This window comes from Scyliorhinus canicula, chromosome 2, assembly GCF_902713615.1.
Source record: "Scyliorhinus canicula chromosome 2, sScyCan1.1, whole genome shotgun sequence".
NCBI classification, from domain to species: domain Eukaryota; kingdom Metazoa; phylum Chordata; class Chondrichthyes; order Carcharhiniformes; family Scyliorhinidae; genus Scyliorhinus; species Scyliorhinus canicula.
Window position 1 is genome coordinate 231,011,810 of NC_052147.1, and position 23,928 is coordinate 231,035,737.

Below are 23,928 nucleotides of genomic sequence, written 5' to 3' on the forward strand. Positions count from 1 at the left end.
CCACATCAGATTGAACTACAAGTAAAACTAATCGCTACCACACAGATACTGTGGTTGATTAAAAGAATATAAATTACGTGTTGGAACCAACAATTCTATGGACACATGCTTGTAGGATTAGAATAGCGGTTTTAATATACTCACAACAGAGCCAGCCTATTAGCCACTGAACTTTCGGTGAACTGGCCGGCTGACCATGTGGCACTGATCTTTTATACAGCAGCTTCCGGGGGAGGAGTCCTGGGCAGAGCCAAGGGAGAAGCCCCGTACAACTCGAGCATTCCCAGAGCTACTCCCCCTGGAGGACAGGTAGTGCAACTGCACTTACAATACAGACACATGTATATACAGATTATAATCCGGCGTGAATCACATTCACCACATTCACCCCCTGTGAAAAAATTGAGTCCAGCGGGGGTGGTGGCTCACAGAGTTAGTCTGTCCGGTGGATGAATTGTTCTTTTCGATCTGCGGAGCACCGGGGTTGCAGTCTCTTGCAGTGGCTGTGTGGGTGTTGAGAGCTGGGGTATGATGGCAGACTCCGGGGCGGGTCTCGTCCAAACTTTATACACCTCTGGCTCGACCGGAGACTGGGGACGCTGGGGGCGGGCTGGTTCTGGCGCGTGGAACCGGTGGGGTGAGCTTGCGGAATCGGGGGCGCGAGGGGGCGGCAGCATAGGGAACGGGGTAAGGGGTTCCTCAGCGGGGGTACGGGGGGCTGGATCCAGCGGGTGCCAGGTCCTGAAGGATACTGTGTCCTGGCAACCGTCCGGGAACTCCACGAATGCGTACTGGGGGTTGGATTGGAGGAGGTGCACCTTTTCAACAAGGGGGTCAGTTTTGTGCCCCCTGACGTGCTTCCTCAGGAGGACCGGGCCTGGTGTCCTCAGCCACGCCGGAAGTGAGACTCCCGTGGTAGTGCCCCTAGAAAAAATGAAGAGTCGCTCGTGAGGGGTTTGATTGGTCGCTGTACAGAGGAGGGATCTGATTGCGTGGAGCGCGTCTGGGAGGACTTCTTGCCATTGGGAGACTTGGAGTTTTCTAGACCGGAGGGTCAGTAGGACTGTCTTCCAGACCGTCGCGTTCTCCCTCTCCACCTGCCGTTCCCCCTGGGGTTGTAACTGGTAGTCCTGCTCGAGGTGATGCCCTTGTCGAGCAGGTACTGACGCAGTTTGTCGCTCATAAAGGACGAACCCTGGTCGCTGTGCACGTAGCTGGGGAAACCGAACAAGGTGAAGACACTATGCAGGGCCCTAATGACGGTGTGGGAGGTCATATCAGGGCATGGAATGGCAAAAGGGAATCAGGAGAACTCGTCGATGATGTTGAGGAAATAAATGTTCTTTTTAGTGGAGGGGAGTGGCCCTTTGAAATCGATCGCAAGGCGTTCAAAGGGCCTAGAAGCCTTGACCAGGTGGGCCCTGTCTGGTCTATAGAAGTGCAGTTTGCACTCTGCACAGATCGGGCAGTCCCTGGTGACCGCTTTTACCTCCTCGTTGGAGAAAGGCAGGTTTCGGGCTCTGATGTAGTGGGCGAGCCGGGTGACCCCTGGATGGCAGAGATCAACGTGGATGGCTTTCAGATGGCTGATCTGCGCGCTGGCGCATGTCCCGCGGGACAGGGCATCCGAGGGCTCGTTGAGCTTCCCCGGTCGATATTTAATATCGTAACTATAGGTGGAGAGTTCGATCCTCCACTGAAGGATTTTATCATTTTTTATTTTGCCCCTTTGCGAGTTGTCAAACATAAAGGCAACCGATCGTTGGTCAGTGATGAGGGTGAACCTCCTACCTGCGAGGTAGTACCTCCAGTGACGAACAGCCTCCACGATGGCTTGTGCTTCCTTCTCGACTGAGGAGTGTCGGAGTTCTGAAGCGGATAGGGTACGGGAGAAAAATGCAACGGGCCTCCCTGCCTGATTTAAAGTGGCTGCTAGAGCTACCTCTGAGGCGTCGCTCTCAACCTGAAAGGGAGTGGATTCATCCACCGCCCGCATGGATGCTTTGGCGATGTCCTCCTTGATGCAGCTGAAGGCCTGGCGCGCCTCAGCTGGCAGGGGAAATCGTGTGGCCTTAAAGAGTGGGCGGGCTTTGTCCGCATATTGAGGGACCCACTGGGCGTAGTATGAGAAGAACCCCAAGCACCGTTTGAGGGCCTTGGGCAATGAGGGAGGGGGAGTCCGGGGCGGTCCCGGTCTGGGCCCAGGACTCCGTTCTCCACGACGTAGCCGAGGATGGCCAGTCTGTTTTTGCGGAAAACGCATTTCTCCTTGTTATAAGTGAGATTTAATTTCTGTGCCGTTTGGAGAAAATGGTGGAGGTTGGCGTCGTGGTCCTGCTGGTCATAGCCGCAGATGGTAACATTGTCCAGACACGGAAACGTGGCCCGCAGCCCGTACTGGTCCACCATTCGGTCCAGTGCTCGTTGGAACACCGAAACCCCGTTAGTGACGCCGAAAGGGACCCGGAGGAAATGGAAGAGGCGGCCATCGGCCTCGAATGCCGTGTAGTGGCGGTCCTCCGGGTGGATTGGGAGCTGGTGGTATGCAGACTTCAGATCCACCGTGGAAAATAGCCGATATTGGGCAATCTGATTAACCATGTCTGCAATTCTGGGGAGGGGATACGCATCTAGGAGCGTAAAGCGATTTATGGTCTGGCTATAGTCGACGACCATGCAAAATTTTTCCCCGGTCTTCACGACCACCACCTGAGCTCTCCAGGGACTATTACTGGCCTCTATGATCCCCTCACTGAGCAGCCGTCGGACCTCCGATCGGATAAAGACCCTATCCTGTAGGCTGTATCGCCTGCTGCGAGTAGCCACTGGCTTGCAATGTGGAGTGAGATTGGCGAAGAGCGGAGGGGGGAGATGCGCAGCATGGTTAGGCTGCAGATAGTGAGTGGGGGCAGGGGCCCGCCGAAGCTGAGGGTGAGGCTGTTGAGGTTGCACTGGAAATCCAGGCCTAATAAGAGTGGCGCGCAGAGGTCAGGCAGGACATAAAGTTTAAATTTAGAATAACTAGCGCCTCGAATTGTGAGCGTAGCAACGGTGCGTCCTTGGATTTGGACTGAGTCGGAGCCCGAAGCGAGGGCGATAGTTTGGCTCACCGGAAAAATATAAAGCGAACAGCGTCTTACCAGCTCTGGATGTATAAAGCTCTCGGTGCTCCCGGAGTCAAAGAGGCATGGCGTGCTGTACCCGTTGATCTGGACCTCCGCCATCGAACTTCATAGGTGCTTGGGGCGGGATTGATCCAGGGTGACTGCGCTGAGTTGGGGGTAGTTGGCGGCTTGATCAGCTGTGCTGGAGTGGCCCCGTGATGACTGCCCTCTGAGTTCGTAGTCGTCGAGGTGAGTTTCAGAGTTTGAAGGGGATGGATCCCAAGATGGCCACCCCCATGGGTCGCACATGGCCGGCCGCATGGAGGAGGATTGCCAAGATGGCCGCCCCCATGAGTCGCACATGTCGGGTGGGGCGGAGTCGGCATACAGGCTGCAGCATTTCGGGGCCTGCAGGCCTGTGAATTCAGGGAACGAGTGCTTTGAGCCGTGGGAGGTTTGGAGGCTGGGGCTTTCTTCGCCAGACACACCCTGGCATAGTGTCCTTTTCGCCCGCAGCTGCTGCAGGTCACGTTAAGGGCCGGGCAGTGCTGCCGTGGGTGCTGGCTTTGGCCACAGAAATGGCAGGCTGGAGCAGCCGAGTAGCTGGCTGGGGCAGCAGAGTAACTGGCTGGGGCAGCACGGTAGCTGGGGGCCGTGCAGCACAGGCTTAGGGGGACTGTTGGTCAGAGGTCCACGATTAGGTCGCGGGGTCCGCGGGAAACGAGGTGAGGCTGCGGAAGGAAACTTCCATAGTGGTAGCAGCCTCCACAGTAGTGTCTAAGTCCTGGGCCCCCTTTTCTAGCAGTCTTTGGCGAACATAGTTAGACCTAAGGCCCGCCACGAAAACGTCCCGCACAGCAAGCTCCCTATGTTCAGCCGCGGTAATGGTCTGATAATTACAGTCATTGGAAAGATTGTTCAATTTCCTTACAAACGCGGCTAGCATTTATGGAGGCCGCTGACGGCGAGTCGTAAACACGTCGCGTGCATAAACCTCGTTAATGGGCCTAACGTACATTTTGTCCAGTATTGCCAGCGCTGCGGTGTAAGAACCGGCCGGATTCAGCTGTGTGGAGATTCTGTGGCTTACCCTCGCGTGCAGTAGGCTGAGTTTTTGTTCCTCCGTTGTTCCGGCGGTGCTGGCTTCTGCCAGGTAGGCTTTAAAACATCTCAGCCAGTGGGAAAAAATTTCCTTAGCCTCGGCATCCTCAGGGTCGAGTTCTAGGCTTGAGGGCTGCTTCCATGAATTCTTCGACTGTTTCCTGAGTATATTAAATTGTTGGAACCAACAATTCTACGGACACGTGCTTGTAGGATTAGAATAGCGGTTTTAATATACTCACAACAGAGCCAGCCTATTAACCATTGAACTTTCGGTGAACTGGCCGGCTGACCATGTGGCACTGATCTTTTATACAGCAGCTTCCGGGGGAGGAGTCCTGGGCAGAGTCAAGGGAGAAGCCCCATACAACTCGAGCATTCTCAGAGCTACTCCCCCTGGAGGACAGGTAGTGCAACTGCACTTACAATACAGGCACATGTATATACAGATTATAATCCGGTGTGAATCACATTCACCACATTATGTACAATAGTTAACTGCATTTTTTTGTTTTAATGGTGGCAACCAACTTGAATAAGAGTTGGGAATAACTTGGAGGCATTCAAATTAACTCAAAGAAGTTTAACTTGCAGCACTTAAACTTTTGAATATTAATTATTGCCCACCTTCACTGGACAACATAGCAGTACAAGTATGTAGAATTTCCAACTGTATAATGACATCTAATAAATACTTAAAACTACCTTTTCAGAACAACTTACCTCCATGACTTTACAAATGTTTTATGTTACATATTCTTAGTGCAAAGTCATGTCAAAGTATCTGTTAATGCAATCATTTTTTGCACTAAATTCACAATTATCCATTTTATTGCATTGCTTCTTCCAAAGCATTGCACAATAATTTTTCTTGGTCAAAAATTTTTTTTAGATTAGGCTGCTCAATGCTTGATTTAATGAACCCCCCATACAAGTTGCATGCTGCACTCATTTGTACCTAGACTTAATAGTCAGGGTCTTAGAACTGGAATAGGATTCTGCTTTAAAAGACCCTAACACCTGTGTAAGATTCGGACCCTGGATGACTGAAAAACCATGGGCTGGATTCTCTGTTCCCGAGTCTAAATCCTGACGCTGATGGAGGATGCATGGAGTTCACGCCACAGCCGTACCAAATCCCCGGTGAGGGGCTAGCACAAACGCCAAGGGAACACCAGAAGAAACAGTGCAGGAATCACTGGGTCCATGATGGGCACCCGCAGGGCTGACAAGCTGCAGCCGCGCTTAAACAATACACCCCCCACACACACTGAACATGGCCGAAAAGATGGAATTGGTTGTGCTGGACCGCCCATACAGCTGATGTGTCGGTTGGGGCCAGAGGGCAGCCAGGGAGTGCCCTGGGGGGCACCTATATGACCCATGGCACGGGGTTCAAAGCAGGCTGTTGCACAGCTGAATGGCTGCCTTCCAGGTTCCGGTAATGATGCACCGTGTCCATCCCCCCGATCCCACAGCTCACCTCCTGGCCACTACTCCCCCAGCCCTGGCAGAAGACCCCTAGCCAGTGGCATGATTGTCAGCGAAGTATGGCGGTGGTGGACATTGTCCGCATGTCCTCATTCTCAGCAGCCACCATGCCAGGTTTACAATTGTTGAGAGCGCACGTGGCTGCGCCGTCAGGAACCTGGGCCATCGGAGGCGGAGAATCACAGGTGGACCCGCTACTGACCCACTAATGAGATGCAAATGGGGTTGCAATTGTGTGCTTGCATCTCAACAATGCTGCTTTCGAGGAGGCGGAGCATCATGATTCGCAGTCAAACCGGCGCCTGTCGATTTTGGCATCAGAAGCTATTTTACGCCCAATCGCACTTCTAGATTTCGGCGTCGGCGAACGGAAAATCCCACCTCATGTTCGGAAAACAAAAGTAGTTTTAAGGTATTGGTAAAAATCGGAAATAATGTATAATTTTTAGTGTGTTCCATGTAAGGAAGGGTAAGCCTATAGAATCATAGAATTTACAGTGCAGAAGGAGGCGATTCGGCCCATCGAGTCTGCACCGGCCCTTGAAAAGAGCTCCCCACTCAAGACCATGTCTCCACCCTATCGTCGTAATTCCACTTAACCTTTTTGGACACTAAGGGCGATTTAGCATGGCCAATTCACCTAACCCGCACATCTTTGGACTGTGGGAGGAAACTGGAACACCCGGAGGAAACCCATGCATACACAGGGAGAATGTGCAGACTCCGCACAGACAGTGACCCAAGCCGGGAATCAAACCTGGGACCCTAGAGCTGTGAAGTCACTGTGCTAACCACTGTGCAACCGTGCTGCCCACAATATTAAGATTCATGCTGGACAAAGGTATTCACATGTGTGGGGATTATGGTTTCAATTCAAACTGTGCTTCTGTTGTGCTTACAGAGATTACAACGTGAAAAGAAAAAGCTTGGAGGAGTAAAAGTCATTGCTTAGTAACCAGGGGCCACTGTTCCGAAGGAAGAGATTTCTTTTGTTTTTAGTTTAACTGGAAATCAGGACAGTTGGGGATAGGTAGTGTGAGAGATGACAGCTCTCACAGCTCTGCTGGAAGCAGTTGATTTTAGAAGGCTACACAGCCTTGCTGGGAAAAAAGCCATATAATGAAGTAATTGTTAAGAAAACTAGAGAAATGAAAATAAGTTTCCAAAAAGTTTGAGGTTTAAGGTACTATAACAGAGAACTGTTCAGTAAAGACAGGCATGGCTGAGAAGGCTAAGACGCCAGGCAGATATCTGCTTATTTTAGGAGTGATTTTCAGGTTTGGGAGATTGTACTATAGTTTGGGAAACACCTATTTGAAAAAATCGTGAAAATCGGTGGCTGGATCGCAGAGTCTGCATAAAAGCTTTTAAGACAAAAGAAATCCTGAAGAGGGAGTTGTAAAACCTGAAAGTGCAATATTGATCTGAGCAGTTAAGAAAAAGAACTGTTGAAAAGATGATTGAGCGTCTTCTTAAAGTAGAATTTGAAATCACTCGAGTTGAATATGAAGTTCAATGAGACAAGGTGGCTCACAGAATGAGTTCCATAAAAATAAATACTGGGGTGATTTTCCAGCCGTATTGCATCCGGACTAAATCCCACTAAGTCGGAAATATTCCGTGCAAGCCCAAAAGCTGGATTTGCACCGGATTTGCACCATCCAGTTTGCGATCTTCCCTGTTCCTCCTGCTAGCGTGAACTGGATTGTGCCCGGAAAGGATGAGAAATGATTAGCATGCATTTGAATACATTCTAATATTATTAGCAAATTAAAAGACAGATCTTCCGGCCTCACCCAATTTTCCTGCCCACCAGCGGAATGTCAGCCGGATACCAGTTACAACTGGTCCTGACAAGTGTGAACAGGTCCGATGGACTCCGAGAAGGGGCAAGGGGGTGAGTACCATCTCTACATTTGCCTCCAGGGTGCCTGGTGGGGGGGGGGGGGTCCTTCATGGGAAGGGGAGGGCTGTTGGGGAAGGGGCTGGCCTGGAGGTCTCAGCTTGAGCCTTTTCCAAGGGATGGGGGTCATTTGGCTGGTCTTCCCTCTGTAACCTTGAAACCCATTGACGTGTCACCGAGCATGTCAAGTTGAAAGATTTGTCAGATAAAAGTGTAAAGGTCTTCACTCTGGGGTTATGGAAATCTTTGACATGCTTGGGCTAGATCGTCTGCTACCTGCCGTCGGTAGCGGAGTTCCCCTGTGGCAGAGAATTCAGCAATGGCCAAAAAGTAGGCGTCAATCCCATTCCAGTGCTCCAGTCCCCTGCTGGCGGAGGCATTGAGGTTCACGTCCTGTGCTAGCGGGAGGATACAAATAGGTTAAACTGACCCATTTGCATCCTATTAACAGTCTAGCACTGGATTATCTAAGCCTGCGTGAATCTTCGGTTCCCCGGGCTGGGATTCATGATGCCGAGAATTGGTGCAGGTGATTCCCAATCTCACCCTGGCAGGGTAGACCTTGTGGTGGGCCAAGGGGGCAACTCTTTTAGGGAATTGCACCTGAAGTGCATTGGATGGCCCCTCCTCCCACAATGCAAAGCTTGCCCACTATAATCCCACCCGACACCCCCATTTCCTCCCAGAGATCACCTCCTAAGAGAGCCCTCCCACCAGAGACCTCCATGAGATCCTTACCCAAACCCCCCATTACAGAGACCCTCACCAGAAATCCCCCACTACAGAGACCCCCACCAGAAATATCCCATTACAGAGACCCCCACCAGAAATATCCCATTACAGAGACCTTCACCAGAAATCACCCATTACAGAGACCCTCACCAGAAATACCCCACTACAGAGACCCCCACCAGAAATACCCCATTACAGAGACCTTCACCAGAAATACCCCATTACAGAGACCCTCACCAGAAATCCCCCCATTATAGAGACCCTCGCCAGAAATCCCCATTACAGAGACCCTCACCAGAAACCCCCCCAATTACAGAGACCCTCACCAGAAATCTCCTATTACAGAGACCCCCACCAGAAATCCCCATTACAGAGACCCGTACCAGAAATCCCCCCATTACAGACCCTCACCAAAAATCTCCTATTACAGAGACCCCCACCAGAAATCACCCATTACAGAGACCCCCACCAAAAATCCCCCCATTATAGAGACCCTCACCAGAAATCACCCATTACAGAGACCCCCACCAGAAACTCCCCATTACAGAGACCCTCACCAGAAATCCCCCATTACAGAGACCCCCACCAAAAATCCCCCATTACAGAGACCCTCACCAGAAATCCCCCATTACAGAGACCCTCACCAGAAATCCCCCATTACAGAGACCCCCACCAAAAATCCCACATTACAGAGACCCCCACCAGAAATACCCCATTACAGAGACCCCCACCAGAAATCTCCCCATTACAGAGACCCTCACCAGAAATCACCCATTACAGACCCGCACCAGAAATACCCCATTACAGAGACCCTCACCAGAAACCCCCCCATTACAGAGACCCTCACCAGAAATCTCCTATTACAGAGACCCCCACCAGAAATCCCCATTACAGAGACCCGCACCAGAAATCCCCCCATTACAGGCCCTCACCAAAAATCTCCTATTACAGAGACCCCCACCAGAAATCCCCCATTACAGAGACCCCCACCAGAAATCCCCCCATTATAGAGACCCTCACCAGAAATCACCCATTACAGACCCTCACCAGAAATCACCCATTACAGAGACCCCCACCAGAAACCCCCCATTATAGAGACCCCCACCAAAAATCCCTCATTGCAGAGACCCCCACCAGAAATCCCCCATTACAGAGACCCCCATCAGAAATCCCCCATTACAGAGACCCCCACCAAAAATCCCCCATTACAGAGACCCTCACCAGAAATCCCCCATTACAGTGACCCCCACCAAAAATCCCCCATTACAGAGACCCTCACCAGAAACCCCCCCATTACAGAGACCCCCACCAGAAATACCCCATTACAGAGACCCCCACCAGAAATCTCCCTATTACAGAGACCCTCACCAGAAATCACCCATTACAGACCCGCACCAGAAATCACCCATTACAGAGACCCTCACCAGAAACCCCCCCATTACAGAGACCCCCACCAGAAATCCCCCATTACAGAGACCCTCACCAGAAATCCCCCATTACAGAGACCCTCACCAGAAACCCCCCTATTACAGAGACCCCCACCAGAAATCCCCCATACAGAGACCCTCACCCTGGTTAGTCCAGGGGTAGGATTTGCACTTTGGTTGTTTAGGTTTTGTAATTTGCGAGAGGTCCAGGGTCCTTTGATTTTAGGGCAGCACTGTAGCAGGGGCAGCATGGTAGCACAGTGGTTAGCACTGTTGCTTCATGGCGCAGGGTCCCAGGTTCGATTACTGGCTTGGGTCACTGTCTGTGCGAAATCTGCACATTCTCCCTGTGTCTGCGTGGATTTTCTCCGGGTGCTCCGGTTTCCTCCCACAAGTCCCGAAAGACATGCTGTTAGGTAATTTGGACATTCTGAATTCTCGCTCAGTGTACCCAAACATGCATTTCATTGCAATGCGAATAAAAGCCTATTTAATAATAATAAGAATCGCTTATTGTCACGAGTAGGCTTCAATGAAGTTACAGTGAAAAGCCCCCAGTCGCCACATTCCGGCGCCTGTTCAGAGAGATCGGTACGGGAATTGAACCCATGCTGCTGGCTTTGTTCTGCATTACAAGCCAGCGATTTAGCCCACTGTGCTATAAAGATTATTATTATTAAGTGAGCTCCCTATCAGAAACTCCTCCATTACAGAGACCCCTGCCTGGAAGCTGGAGAGCAGTCCAGACAGAAACAGTGAAAACAAATCACTGCTTGAAAACTCACATGTGCTCTCTCAGGCAGAGGAAGCAGCAGTTATAAATTCCTAGAAGGGAAAACCACATCAGCTGGGTTTAAACCTCTCCAAATCTTTGATCTACAAGGCTTTTCATCACATCAATATGAAATTGATTTTATCAAGCTGTAATTGACAGCTTACACACAGACATAAGATTTGTTGAGCTCCTCACGGATGCAGAGACAGTGAACTGAACACACAATATTGCGTGAGGTCACCCATCGTACCAGCACTCTATCCGCTGGCAGGAATCACTCTCACCTTCATGCCCACCACCAAACTTTGACTCCAGAATGGAAGATTCCAGCCATAGTGTGTGCTAATGTGCTTTATTAAACTAAGCAATGTCCTGAAAAGTGGGCCATTTATAACAAGGGCAGGTAATTAATGAATAGCTAGGAGGACATGAGGGGAATTGAATATGGGCATGGCAAAGAGAAATCTATCTGCATTTGGGCTGAGCTAGGAGCAGGGTTGGTAATGTTACAGAGGTAGAAGTAGGCAGTCTTTGTGATGAAGAAAGCAAAGGCTCAGAAACTCAGCTTGCGCAGTTGCAACCCTGTTCGCATCTCATTAGCGGGCCCACCCGCGATGCTGCACCTCCGTTTCAGCTTGTGACAGTGTTTCTTTTTCTCGTTTTATAAATTTAGAGTACCCAATTCATTTTTCCAATTAAGGGGCAATTTAACGTGGCCAATCCACCTACCCTGCACATCTTTGGGTTGTGGGGGCAAAACCCACGCAAACACAGGGAGAATGTGCAAACTCCACATGGATAGTGACCCAGAGCCAGGATCGAACCTTGAACCTTGGTGCCGTGCGCCACCGTGTTGCCAGCTTGTTACAGTGTTTGAGAGAAAGGATGATGTTGGTGGCGATAGTTTGGATACTGCAGGAAGGTGTGATGATCACGGCTTTTGCATTCCCGATGTTTAGGTGAAAGATATTGCAACACATTCAATACTGGATATTGGGCAAACAATCTGACAGCAGAGTAAGAGTCATAGCGGTAAGGTGTGCTACAGAGGGAAAGGTTGTGTATATATCTGAAATTGACTCATGTCTGTGGATGCTGCTGCAGTGGGGCACTCTGTAGATAAGGAGAGAACCAGGACAATTTCTTGGAGGACTTTGGAAATAATAGTGTGAGGAGGAAAGATCATTGCAGGAGATGCTTTGTCTGTGGTGGGACAATTAAGAGTGAAACCAAGTGGGGGCAATCGTGCCGGGCTGCAACGTTGTTTGGGGATGGGGTGATTGACTGTCTTAAATACTGCATAAAAATCTAGCAGAAACAAGAAGAATGAGGCAACATGGGATCAATGTCACAAAGAATTTGAACAACAACTTGCCTTTATGCAGCATCTTCATTTGTAGGAACAAGCCACTTCACAATGTTACAATTAAACTATGGATGCTGCGCATAGGAAGCAGATATTAGGTGGAGTGACTATCAGTTTGGTCACAAAGATAGATTTTAGAGAGGATCTTAAAGGAAGAGAGAAAGGTGAAATGGTAAAGGAGTTTAAGGTGAGAGTTCCAGAATGTTGTTCTTTGAAGTTGAAGGCACGTACATCAATAGTGGGAAGAAGGGTGAGGGATTTTGCACAAAAGGCCAGAGTCAGAAGATTCCAGAGTGATGGGAGGAGGTTGTATATTTTAGGGAAGGGTACAAAGTACAAATTCTGCTTCAATAAAAGCAAATTACTGCGGATGCTGGAATCTGAAAAGAAAGGGAAAATACTGGAAAATCTCAGCAAGTCTGGCAGCATCTGTAGGGAGAGAAAAGAGCTAATGTTTCAAGTCCGATGACTCTTTGTCAAAGCTCTGACAAAGAGTCATCGGACTTTAGCTCTTTTCTCTCCTTACAGATGCTGCCAGACTTGCTGAGATTTTCCAGCATTTTCCCAATTCTGCTTCTCCTTCTGCTTTGGTTGTGTAGGCATCACAGACTATCACCCATATTCTGCCAACATTTATAAATATGGCTAGATCTAGTTGAACCAGTCATGACCCGCTGATATGGCAATCATGACCAATGACATTCAACATCTTGGCCATGATCCATGTACAGGTAGGAATTGCCAATTTGTGCAGCACAATGTGAATAGCCAATGGGATTCCAATTGTTCCAATTTGTTAACTACAGCTTATACCACAACAGTAAGAGAAAGAACATCTGAGCAAATTACAATCCTGTAGAAGAGAGGGGGAGAGTGAAATCAAAGACTTCAAAATATCAATGAACAAGTAAAATAGTTTTGTGAACTAAACTTCAATATTTGATAAAAAGAACTGAACCTTGTAGTAGGAGGCACCAAAACAAGTCAAGCTATTTTTCTTTTATTTTAAATACGTTTTATTACAGGCATGTATCAAAACAGGTTACAACACATAACCACCCCGGGAAACATACTTCTCAGCAATACAGTCTGTACAAATTTTTGACCTCTTTCTGTGCTGTAACCATTCTATGATTTAAAATCTCTGCCATGTTCTCTGCCTCCATGCATAAATCCCCCTTCTGGTCCCTAATCAGACCCACCCCTCCTTTTAGCATCTTTTTATCATTTATACCCATATAGGAAACTTTTAGATTTCTTTTTATATTTGCTGCCAATCTCTCATTATACTCTCTTTGCTGCTCTTTCTCTCACTTCCCCTCTGAACTTTCGATCCCTTTCCTTCCCTACCTTATCTGAGCACTTCAGCCAGGATTCTCCGATCCCGTGTGCCCTGCTACCGCTGCAAGCGAGATGGGAGAACTTGGCACTCAGCCAAAATTCCCGTTCCCTGCAGCAGGACTGAGAATTCCGCCGGTGCGAACGGACAGAGAATCCCAGTCCTTGTGTCCAGGAATATTTAGTCTCCAGTCCTGCCCTTTTTTGTACCGGGTCTTTTCTATCATCACAACTTCATATTTCCATGTGGCTATTTGCATCTGCAGCTCATCGACCTTACTTACCACACTCTGGACATTCACATATATGCATTGTAAACCTAATTGACTCGTTATCACATTCCCTGTTGTTCACAATTCACTTAGTAACTTATTATTTCTTATTCTAGTGCTATGTGCCTCTTCCAATTCTTTGTGCATCTTGTTTCTCCTCTCCAGTGTTACTACTCAGCTCCAGCCCCTGCTGAGTTATTTTAAACCCTCCCCAATGGCATTAGCTATTCATATCTTTATAAATTATTGCTTGCATACGGCTTGCACAATGCTCATGCTTCTATTTGTGGAAGGTTTCCAACAGAGCATGAGAACAGTTGATTGCACATCTGAAGATCCAGTTGTTGTTGAGTAGCAGTGGGTGTGTGGTTTAGGAGTGGTGTGACACAATGTACAGCTATCTCTGAAGTTGCAAAACATTTGGAAATATTGGCATTGAAATATTTGTGTTGTATTTTACAGAAAATCCTCATGGGTGGAGCACTAAATGTTGCGTACAGTAATACATCCGGATTGTTAACCACCAAGTCATGAAAATAAATCTGCTTAATTGATTGTCTTTATTCTTCATCTATTGTTCTTTCATCTTTTAGCAGGTTATTCATGATGCTCACATTGTCCATTGTCCTGACATACCCAGTGTATCTTATTCATTGTCCTGACATACCCAGTGTATCTCTTTTTCTGTTGTCTATTACATTCATGAATGCTTCCTCCTCATTATGGTAGGCCATGCTTGTTCTATTTCATACCAATCTGCTAAGGTTCTGGTTCTCTTGTTTGATTATGGTAGTTTCAGGAGCTCACTTTCACGTTGGTATCTAATCGTCAAAGGCTGCTTCAATTCTATGACAGAATTTTAGTAAAGGATCCCATTCTCTGATTTAACTCGGCTATTAATCCTAATCTCCTAAGCGTACTCACAATTGAAACAATATTTGTATTTCTATTTTCCACACCAACCGTCTGTAATTGAGCTGGCTAATTCATTGATAGCATTTTGCCATTGTGAACTGGTGTCATATATCTTGTGGAAATGTACGCAAACTGAAACTTTGACAAGTGAAAGAACTCAGAAAGCCCTACCCAGGGCAGTGCAGTCAAACCTGGCTTGAGCTTCTTTGTCATAAGAACGTAAGAACTAGGAGCAGGCAGTAGGCCATCTGGCTTTTCGAGCCTGCTCCGCCATTCAATTAGATCATGGCTGATCTTTTGTGGACTCAGCTCCACTTTCCCGCCAGAACACCATAATCCTTTATTCCTTTATTCTTCAAAAAACTATCTATCTTTATCTTCAACTAGCTCTTTACAGGCTGCTTCAGGTTAGATCTGTAGAGATCAGCCACTAACTGTGCATTCATTACTTGGCCAAGGATTTTATTGGACCAAATTATTTTGCCTTCAGATCGTCGGAGACAGGGGATATTACAGAAGAAATGCATCAGGACTCCGCAGAAGCCCTAAAATGCAGATCTGTGTGGGAATTACCCGAGAAGTTAAACTTCTGATGGGCAATTCCTTGCTGCTCAGGACAGTCTGTAAATGTCTCTAACTCTGAGTTAGAATTAGAGACTTGGGCAACATCTATGTGATTAATCTGGATCGTTACCCAGGAAATGTTGGACAGTTTAAAACCTGGTGTGAAGGTGCCAGTGTTGGACCGGGGTTGGCACAGTAAGAAGTCTTACAACACCAGGTTAAGGTCTAACAGGTTTATTTGGAATCACTAGATTTTGGAGCATAGCTCCTACATCAAGTGAGTGAAGAGGTAGGTTACACAAACACAGGATATATAGACAAAGCCAATGATGCAAGGTGATACTTTGAATGCAAGTCTTTGAAGATAATTAAGTCTTTACAGGTCCAGACTGGAGAGAGAGATAATCACTGGTTAAAGAGGTGTGAATTGTCTCAAGCCAGGACAGTTGGTAGGAGTTTAAAACCTGGTCTAAAGGCTTGGTACCTCCACAATGGATACCCAATAACCCCACCTCGACCATCAAACTAATACTCCCGATTAATACTCCAACCATCTGACTAGCTACGCAACCTGACCCAACTACCCCAACCTGACAACCCAGTCATCCATCTATCCACTTAACAATATCATCCACCTGCCAACCCATCCACCACCCACCCTTTCACCCATCTACGCGCTCACCTGCTCAAACATCTACCTACCTACCCACCTTACCCACCTACTTACATCACCCATTCCCCCACCTATCCTCCAATCACCCACCTACCCATTTATACACCTACCCACTTACCCATCTCTCTCTCACCCACCTACCCAGTCACCCCACTACTAGCCTCACCCTTCTATCCCCCTCTGCACATCACCCACTCCCACATCATCCACAAACCTACAACATCCACCCATCCTCTATTCATCCACTCACCCACCTACCCACTACCCTCCCACACACGTGTACCTACCTCAGTCACCTACTCGCCTCTCCCATTTTACCCATTCACTCACTCACCCATTCACTAATCCACATTCACGCATTAAAAGATCACCTCTAAATACTTACCAGAGTACAGCAGCTAGCGCCTTAAAAAGGTGATGTGTCCTCTTGTTCTACCGACTCCTCCACTCTCTGGAGAAAGACATGCGATGGAGTTCTTCAATGGACACAATGCTCCATATTTCTGGAGAAGCCGGACTTGGAAGACTAAGAAATGAGGAGCAGCGTTGAGGCATGGAAAGGTTTGAGGGGAGCAGCAATGTAATGATTCCCATTCTGCAGAAGCTCTGGGCCAATATATGCTTTCTGAGATATGGTTGTCAGGGCTGCTTAAAGTACTCCAAGCAATGTGATATATTAAGAGTTTTATAGAGTTGAATCCTGACTTCTACCCACCTTCCGTTCCAGTTCTCCAGATATAAAGGATTGCACTCCATTTGTGATTTTGACTCTATTTTGTACCTGTTTATGTTGTTTTAACCATTTATGTATTTGGGCCCCCAAATCTCTTTGTTCCTCCATTGCTGTCAACTTTGCCCTATTTAGAAATGAACGTGTTCTATCCTGCTTTCATATAAAGTGGTTGATCTTGCATTTGCTACAGTTTTGCACATTTACTTAGTCTATCTACTTCCTTTAGTAATGATGTAGAGATGCCGGCGTTGGACTGGGGTGAGCACAGTAAGAAGTCTTACAACACCAGGTTAAAGTCCAACAGGTTTGTTTCAAACACGAGCTTTCGGAGCACGGCTCCTTCTTCAGGTGAATGGAAAGGCTTGTTCCAGAAATGTTTATATATAAACATTTCTGGAACAAGCCTTTCCATTCACCTGAAGAAGGAGCCGTGCTCCGAAAGCTCGTGTTTGAAACAAACCTGTTGGACTTTAACCTGGTGTTGTAAGACTTCTTACTGTCCTTTAGTAATGTTATGCTTCCATCTACACTGCTTATAATGCTGCCTATATTTGTGGCATTGTAGATTTCTAACCTATTTACATAAGTCGTTAATGAATATTAAACATAGCCTTATTAAACAGAGAATATACAGTGCAGAAGGAGGCCATTCGGCCCATCGAGTCTGCACCGACCCACTTAAGCCCTCACTTCCACCCTATCCCGTAACCCAATAACCCCTCCTAACATTTTTGGACACTAAGGGGCAATTTATCATGGCCAATCCATCTAACCTGCACGTCTTTGGACTGTGGGAGGAAACCGGAACATCCGGAGGAAACCCACGCAGACACGGGGAGAACGTGCAGACTCCGCACAGACAGTGACCCAGCAGGGAATCGAACCTGGGGACCCTGGCACTGTGAAGCCACAGTGCTATCCACTTGTGCTACCGTGCTGCCGGTATGTTCAATAATTGGCCCCTTATCCCTACACTTGTCGCCTGCCCCCCAGCCAGTTTCCTAACCAGGTCGATTTTTTCCATCAATTCCATGAACTATAACTTTAGATAACAGTCTTAGATGAGGGACCTTATCAAGTGCCCTCTGGCAGTCCATATAAATAATCTCCATTTACCTTCCCGCTCCATTAATTTAGTTACGTCCGTAAAATCTCAGTCACGCACACTTGGCATGTCATTCCTTTTACAAATCCATGTTGATTCTCTTTGATGAACTGAAATCTTTTCAAGTGTCCAATCACCCTCAGCTTAATGTAAGACTCTAGCACTTTCCAGACAACCGCGAACAAACCTGAAATTCCCTGGTTGCCCTCTTTTAGCATTCTTAAATTAAGTAGTGCGGCCATGTTACTCTGCCACCATGGAACATGAACCTGTTGCTCTCTCTCAGGATGGCAGCATTCATCATCTCACTACTGCCAGTGCCACTGACATTGCTTAGCAACCAGCCAGCCAGGACTGCTGCCATCCACACTGAAATGGGGAAAGCCAGAGGGTCTCTCAGGGCTGGAGCTGCGTCAGCTCATCCGCCAAAGGCCAACTGCAGTGTCCCCCAGTGAAATTCAGCAACTTTCCAGCATGTAGCCACTGGGCAGGAGCACTAGGGCAGGTAAAGGCACAGGGAAAACAGGCACTAAATTAATGCACAATGGTGGTTAATTGACAGCATATGTCAAAAGAGAGATTTGCATTTATAAAGCAATGTTTATGCCCTCAGGACATCACAAAATGTTACATTGCCAATGAAGTACTTTTTGAAATGTACTGATTGTAATTACTGTTGTAATGTCGGAAACGTATGCATTTCGGTGAATTTGTCAGCAAATTATGGTGAAGTACAGGGATTCTTCCAATTTAATGTAAAGGATTAACTTTGTAGCTGGCTTTAGAGTTCATTTTCTAAGTCACTTTTGTTTGCTTTCAGTTTCTCGTCATTTACTCGCAGGGACATGTTTGGATACATTCTGGGCTTCCTTTTAATCTGGTTTTTATGCTGGTGGATGCGAGACAAACTTAAAGTGGGAAAGGTCTCAGACAAGAATGTATTCATCACTGGGTGTGACACTGGCTTCGGAAATCTAGCTGCAAAAGTCCTTGATAGAGGTGGGTTTCGAGTACTTGCTGGGTGCCTGACGGAGGAAGGGGCTCAAAATTTAAAGGAAGAGACCTCAAGCAGGTTGAAAACAATCCCGTTGGATATTACAAAATCTGACAGCATCGAGAACGCAACTGACCTGATCAAGCTGGAGGTGGGAAACAGGGGTAAGTGCAAAGCAAAGGGTTCTCCGAGCTACTTATTTATATGATTTTTCAAAACACTTATAAACAGCTACTTCTCATTCTTATTTTATGTAACATCATGGGCGGGATTCTCTGATAATGGGGCTAAGTGTTGATGCCGTCGTAAATGCCGGAGCGTTTTACGACAGTGTCATCTGGCTGCTAGGAGCAGCAATCCTGCACCGCACAAGGGTCCAGCACGGCACTGGAACGCTTCATGCAGCTCCAGCTGCCGATACGGGCGCCAGCATGGCTGGCGCGGGTCCACGCTTGCCGCCACAGGCGGCGCGAGTTCGTGCATGCGCGCCACATCTGGTGCGAGTTCGCACATGCGCGTGGATTGCCTTCTCCGTGCCGACCTCTGGGCAACATGGTGGAGCCCTACAGGGGCCCGGCGCGGAGGAACATAGGCCACCCCCCCCCCCCCCCCCGCCCCCCCCCCCCCGGATATGCCCGCCCACCAATCGGTAGGCCCTGATCGCAGGCCTGGCCGCCGTGCAGGCCCCTCCCCCCCCGGAGTCGGATCCCCCTCCCCCATACCAGGAAGGCCCCCGCAGCATGAACACAGAGGTCCCGCCGGGTAGGACCACATGCGAACGGCGCCAGCGGGACTCGGCCAAACTCGGCGGGACGTTTGGCCAGTCAAGCGTGGAGAATTGCCGGAGAATTGGCGGACTGGCATCTGAGCGGCGTCGCGTGATTCGTGCCCCCCAGCGCGGAGTCAGAGAATCCCGCCCCATATGTATTGAAAAATAAAAAATGTTACAATTTATTTTTAAATGGATTCATTGGAGGATTATGAGGAGAAACCCATAGGTGCAAAATTCATCTCTGCTGTACCACCTCCAGCGGATGCCTGGGACAGTGTGGTAGTCACCACTGTTGTATATATCACATACGAGATGTAATACGATAAGGCTCCTGTACTACAGGTACGGGCGTAGATCCCTGCCTGCTGGCTCCGCCCAATAGGCGGAATATAAATGTGTGTGCTCACCGAGCTGTAACCATTTCTGCAGCAGCTGCAGGAGGCTACACATCTCTGCTTAATACAGGCTCGATTACACTCTACTCTCGTCTTGTCGTAATTGATAGTGCATCAATTTATTCAGCAGAGATTTTACAACGGTGGACCTCCGCATCAAGCCAGATTGCCTGCAGCTGCACCCTCAAGCAGACAATGCCAAGTCGGCCTTCGCCCATTGGCCAGCTTGCTTCGAAGCATACATTAGATCTGTGACAGAACCACCCACAGAGGCACAGAAACTCCAGATCCTGTATACACGGCTGAGCTCTGATATCTTTCCCCTCATCCGGGACGCACTGACCTACGCTCAGGCCATGGCACTGCTAAAGAGAGCTACACCCAGCAGACCAACAAACTCTATGCCAGGCACCTCCTGTCCATGCAGCATCAACTCCCCGGTGGGTCTGTGGAAGATTTCTGCACGCCCTGGTGAGGGACTGCGATTGCCAGGCCGTTTCGGCCGGTGAACATTCCGAACTCCTAATCAGGGACACTTTCGGTATGGGCATAGGGTCGGCGTACATCGGCCAATGCCTCTTAGAAGGGGCTACCCTCAACCTCGCGGAGACCAAGAAACTCGCAATCTCACTAACAGTTGCCTCCCGTATTGTACAAGCGTATGCCCCCGACAGCACGGCGCCCCCCCTCCTGGACATCACGGACCCCACCAGCGAACACCCCATCGTGGACCCCACCAGCGACCGCCCCTAGCCAACCCCAAGCCTGCACCGCGCGGCAGCCAGCCAACCCCGGGGGACACAAGTGCTACTTCTGCAGACAGACAAAGCAGCACTGCCCGGCGCGGAGCACACTCTGGAAGGCCTGCGGGAAGAAAGGACATTTCGCTGCTGTTGCCAGGCCCATTGTTCCTACAACCCCCACGTTCGGCCCATGGGCGCTGCCATCTTTCATGCCTCAGAAAACGTGCGGCCAGTGGGCGCCACCACCTTCCCCCCATCAGGCCTCATGTAGCCCGTGGGCACCGCCATCTTTAACGCCGCCTGCCATGGGCGCCGCCATCTTCCCTGCCTCAGGACCCCTGCTCGTCGGGCACCTCATCGAGCCACTCATCGCCTGCAACTGCCGCCGACCAGCCAGGGGCCTTCCAACACCAGCTGCAGCTTGCCTCCATCACGATTGACCAGTCCTGGCCGCACAACCTCGCAACCGCGTCGACGACGGTAAAGGTCGATGGGCACAAGACATCATGCCCTCTTGATTCCAGGAGCACAGAGAGCTTCATCCACCCCGATACGGTAAGGCACTGCTCCCTTGCAGTACACCCTATCACACAACAAATCTCCCTGGCCTCCGGATCCCACTCCATGGAGATCTGGGGGTACTGCACCGCTACTCTCACCATAGAACATAGAACATAGAACAGTACAGCACAGAACAGGCCCTTCGGCCCTCGATGTTGTGCCGAGCAATGATCACCCTACTCAAACCCACGTATCCACCCTATACCTGTAACCCAACAACCCCCCCCCCCCCTTTAACCTTACTTTTTAGGACACTACGGGCAATTTAGCATGGCCAATCCACCAAACCCGCACATCTTTGGACTGTGGGAGGAAACCGGAGCACCCGGAGGAAACCCACGCACACACGGGGAGGACGTGCAGACTCTGCACAGACAGTGACCCAGCCGGGAACAGAACCTGGGACCCTGGAGCTGTGAAGCATTTATGCTAACCACCATGCTACCGTGCTGCCCCTATCGAGAAGATCCGGTACTGTGCAATCTGATACCATCCAGGGTATCGAGTTCAGTGACTTCCGGCTCTACGTCCTCCCCAACCTCTGCGCTGCCTTGCTACTCAGCCTGGACTTCCAGTGCAACCTCCAAAGTCTCACTGAAATTCGGTGGGCCCCTACCACCCCTTATTGTATGTGGTCTCATGACCCTTAAGGTCAACCCTCCGTCTCTGTTTGCAAACCTCACTCCGGATTGCAAACCCGTCGCCACCAGGAGCAGACGGTACAGTGCCCAGGACAGGACCTTCATCAGGTCTGAGGTCCAGCTGCTGCTGCGGGAAGGTATCATCGAGGCCAGCAACAGCCCCAGAAGAGCCCAAGTGATAGTTGTGAAAACTGGGGAGAAAAACAGGATGGTCGTTGACTACAGTCAGACCATCAATAGGTATACGCAGCTCGACGCGTACCCCCTCCCTCGCATATCGGATATGGTCAATCAGATTGCACAATACCGGATCTTCTCGACAGTGGACCTGAAATCTGCCTACCACCAGCTCCCCATTCGCAAGGCGGACCGCCCGTACACTGCGATTGAAGTGGACGGCCGCCTTTACCGCTTCCTTTGTGCTCCCTTCAGCGTCACTAATGGGATCTCGGTCTTCCAATGGGAGATGGACCGAATGGTTGACCGGTACGGTCTGCGGGCCACCTTCCCGTATCTGGATAACGTCACCATCTGCGGCCACGACCAGCAGGACCACGACGTTAACCTTTCCAAATTCCTCCCCACCGCCAAACTCCTCAACCTAACGTACAACAAGGAGAAGTGCGTGTTCAGCACCAATCGCTTAGCCATCCTCGGCTATGTGGTACAAAATGGAGTTCTAAGGCCCGACCCCGATCGCATGCACCCGCTCATGGAACGCCCCCTCCCCCACTGCCCCAAGGCCCTGAAACGATGCCTGGGGTTCTTCTCATACTATGCCCAGTGGGTCCCTAACTATGCGGACAAGGCCCGCCCACTCATTCACTTCAACGTTTTCCACCTGACGGCCGAGGCTCACCAGGCCTTCAACTTTATCAAGGCCGACGTCGCCAAGGCCGCGATGCACGCGGTTGACGAGACGCTCCCCTTCCATCAGATGCATCAGACGTCGCTCTGGCCGCCACCCTCAACCAGGCAGGCAGGCCCGTGGCATTCTTTTCACGCACCCTCCATGCCTCCGAAATTCGGCACTCCTCCGTTGAGAAGGAGGCCCAAGCCATCGTAGAAGCTGTGCGGCATTGGAGGCATTACCTGGCCGGCAGGAGATTCACTCTCCTCGCTGACCAATGGTCGGTTGCCTTCATGTTCAATAACACACAGCGGGGCAAGATCAAAAATGATAAAATCTTGAGGTGGAGGATCGAGCTCCCCACCTACAATTACGAGATTTTGTATTGCCCCAGTAAGCTCAACGAGCCCCCCGATGCCCTATCCTGAGGTACATGTGCCAGCGCACAAGTGGACCGACTCCGGACCCTACACGATGCTCTCTGTCACCCAGGGGTCACCCGGTTCTTTCACTTCATAAAGGCCCGCAATCTGCCCTATTCCATTGAGGAGGTCATGGCAGGTGGAGCGGGAGAATGGGACGGCCTGGAAGGCCGTCCAGCTGGCCGTACGGTCCAAAAATCTCCCAGTCTCCCGCTCGCAGGAGGTCCTCCCCGACACCCTTCACTCCATCTGATTGCTACTTTGCACTGCGACTGATGCAACCCCCCCATAAACGTCTCCTTGCCTTCCCCAGGAAGTGCACCTCCGGGGTTACACTCCGAATGTGGCTGGCAGCTCCAGGACCCGTTCTCCTCCGCAAGCACATGCGGCTCCACAAAGCGGACCCGATGGTCAAGAGGGTACAGCTACTCCATGCAAACCCGCAATACCCGACAGCCTCCAGGACACAGTCTCCCTCAGGGAACCTGGCACCAGCTGGGTCCCCATTCCCCCCCCCCCCCCCCCCGCTCTGCCCCGGCGCCATCCTTCCTCCCCCCCAGCGCACCTCACCACAGCCCCCGCTCCAGGATGATCTGTCCTCCCCTTGGTCCCACCCGGGGATGAAGATGAGGCCTACATGCTCCCGGAGTCACCGGCGGCCGAGCCGACGCCTGCATCGCCACCGGGACTACGTTGCTCACAACGGAGGATCAAGGCACCTGATCGGCTGAATTTGTGAACTTTCCCCAAAATGTTTACCTTAAAATGCATGTAAATAGTTTTCCACCACCCCCGCTGGACTCTTTTTTTATCAGGGGATGAATATGTTAGTCACCACTGTTGTATATATCACATACCAGGTGCAATACGGTAAGGCTCCTGTACTACAGGTACGGGGGTAGATCCCTGCCTGCTGGCCTTGCCCAGTAGGCGGAGTATAAATGTGTGTGCTCACCGAGCTGCAGCCATTTCAGCAGCAGCTGCAGGAGGCTACACATCTCTGCTTAATAAAGCCTCGATTACTCTACTCTCATCTCGTCGTAATGGATAT

The 23,928-nt window shown here is 49.8% G+C and overlaps 1 protein-coding gene across 2 annotated transcripts in view; it reads left to right on the forward strand.

Moving 5' to 3' along the window:
• LOC119962012 (dehydrogenase/reductase SDR family member 9-like) overlaps positions 1 to 23,928 on the forward strand; it is a 48,031-nt gene that overhangs the window by 9,460 nt on the left and 14,643 nt on the right. Inside the window, exons 1-2 of one of the 2 annotated variants that reach the window (XM_038789762.1) lie at positions 7,543 to 7,593; positions 18,320 to 18,657. In XM_038789762.1, coding sequence (XP_038645690.1) covers positions 18,345 to 18,657 — 313 coding nt within the window. In that variant the 5' untranslated portion in view covers positions 7,543 to 7,593; positions 18,320 to 18,344. Of the gene's footprint in view, positions 1 to 7,542; positions 7,594 to 18,319; positions 18,658 to 23,928 lie in introns of those variants that run through there. The other variant, XM_038789761.1, reaches the window with a different exon arrangement.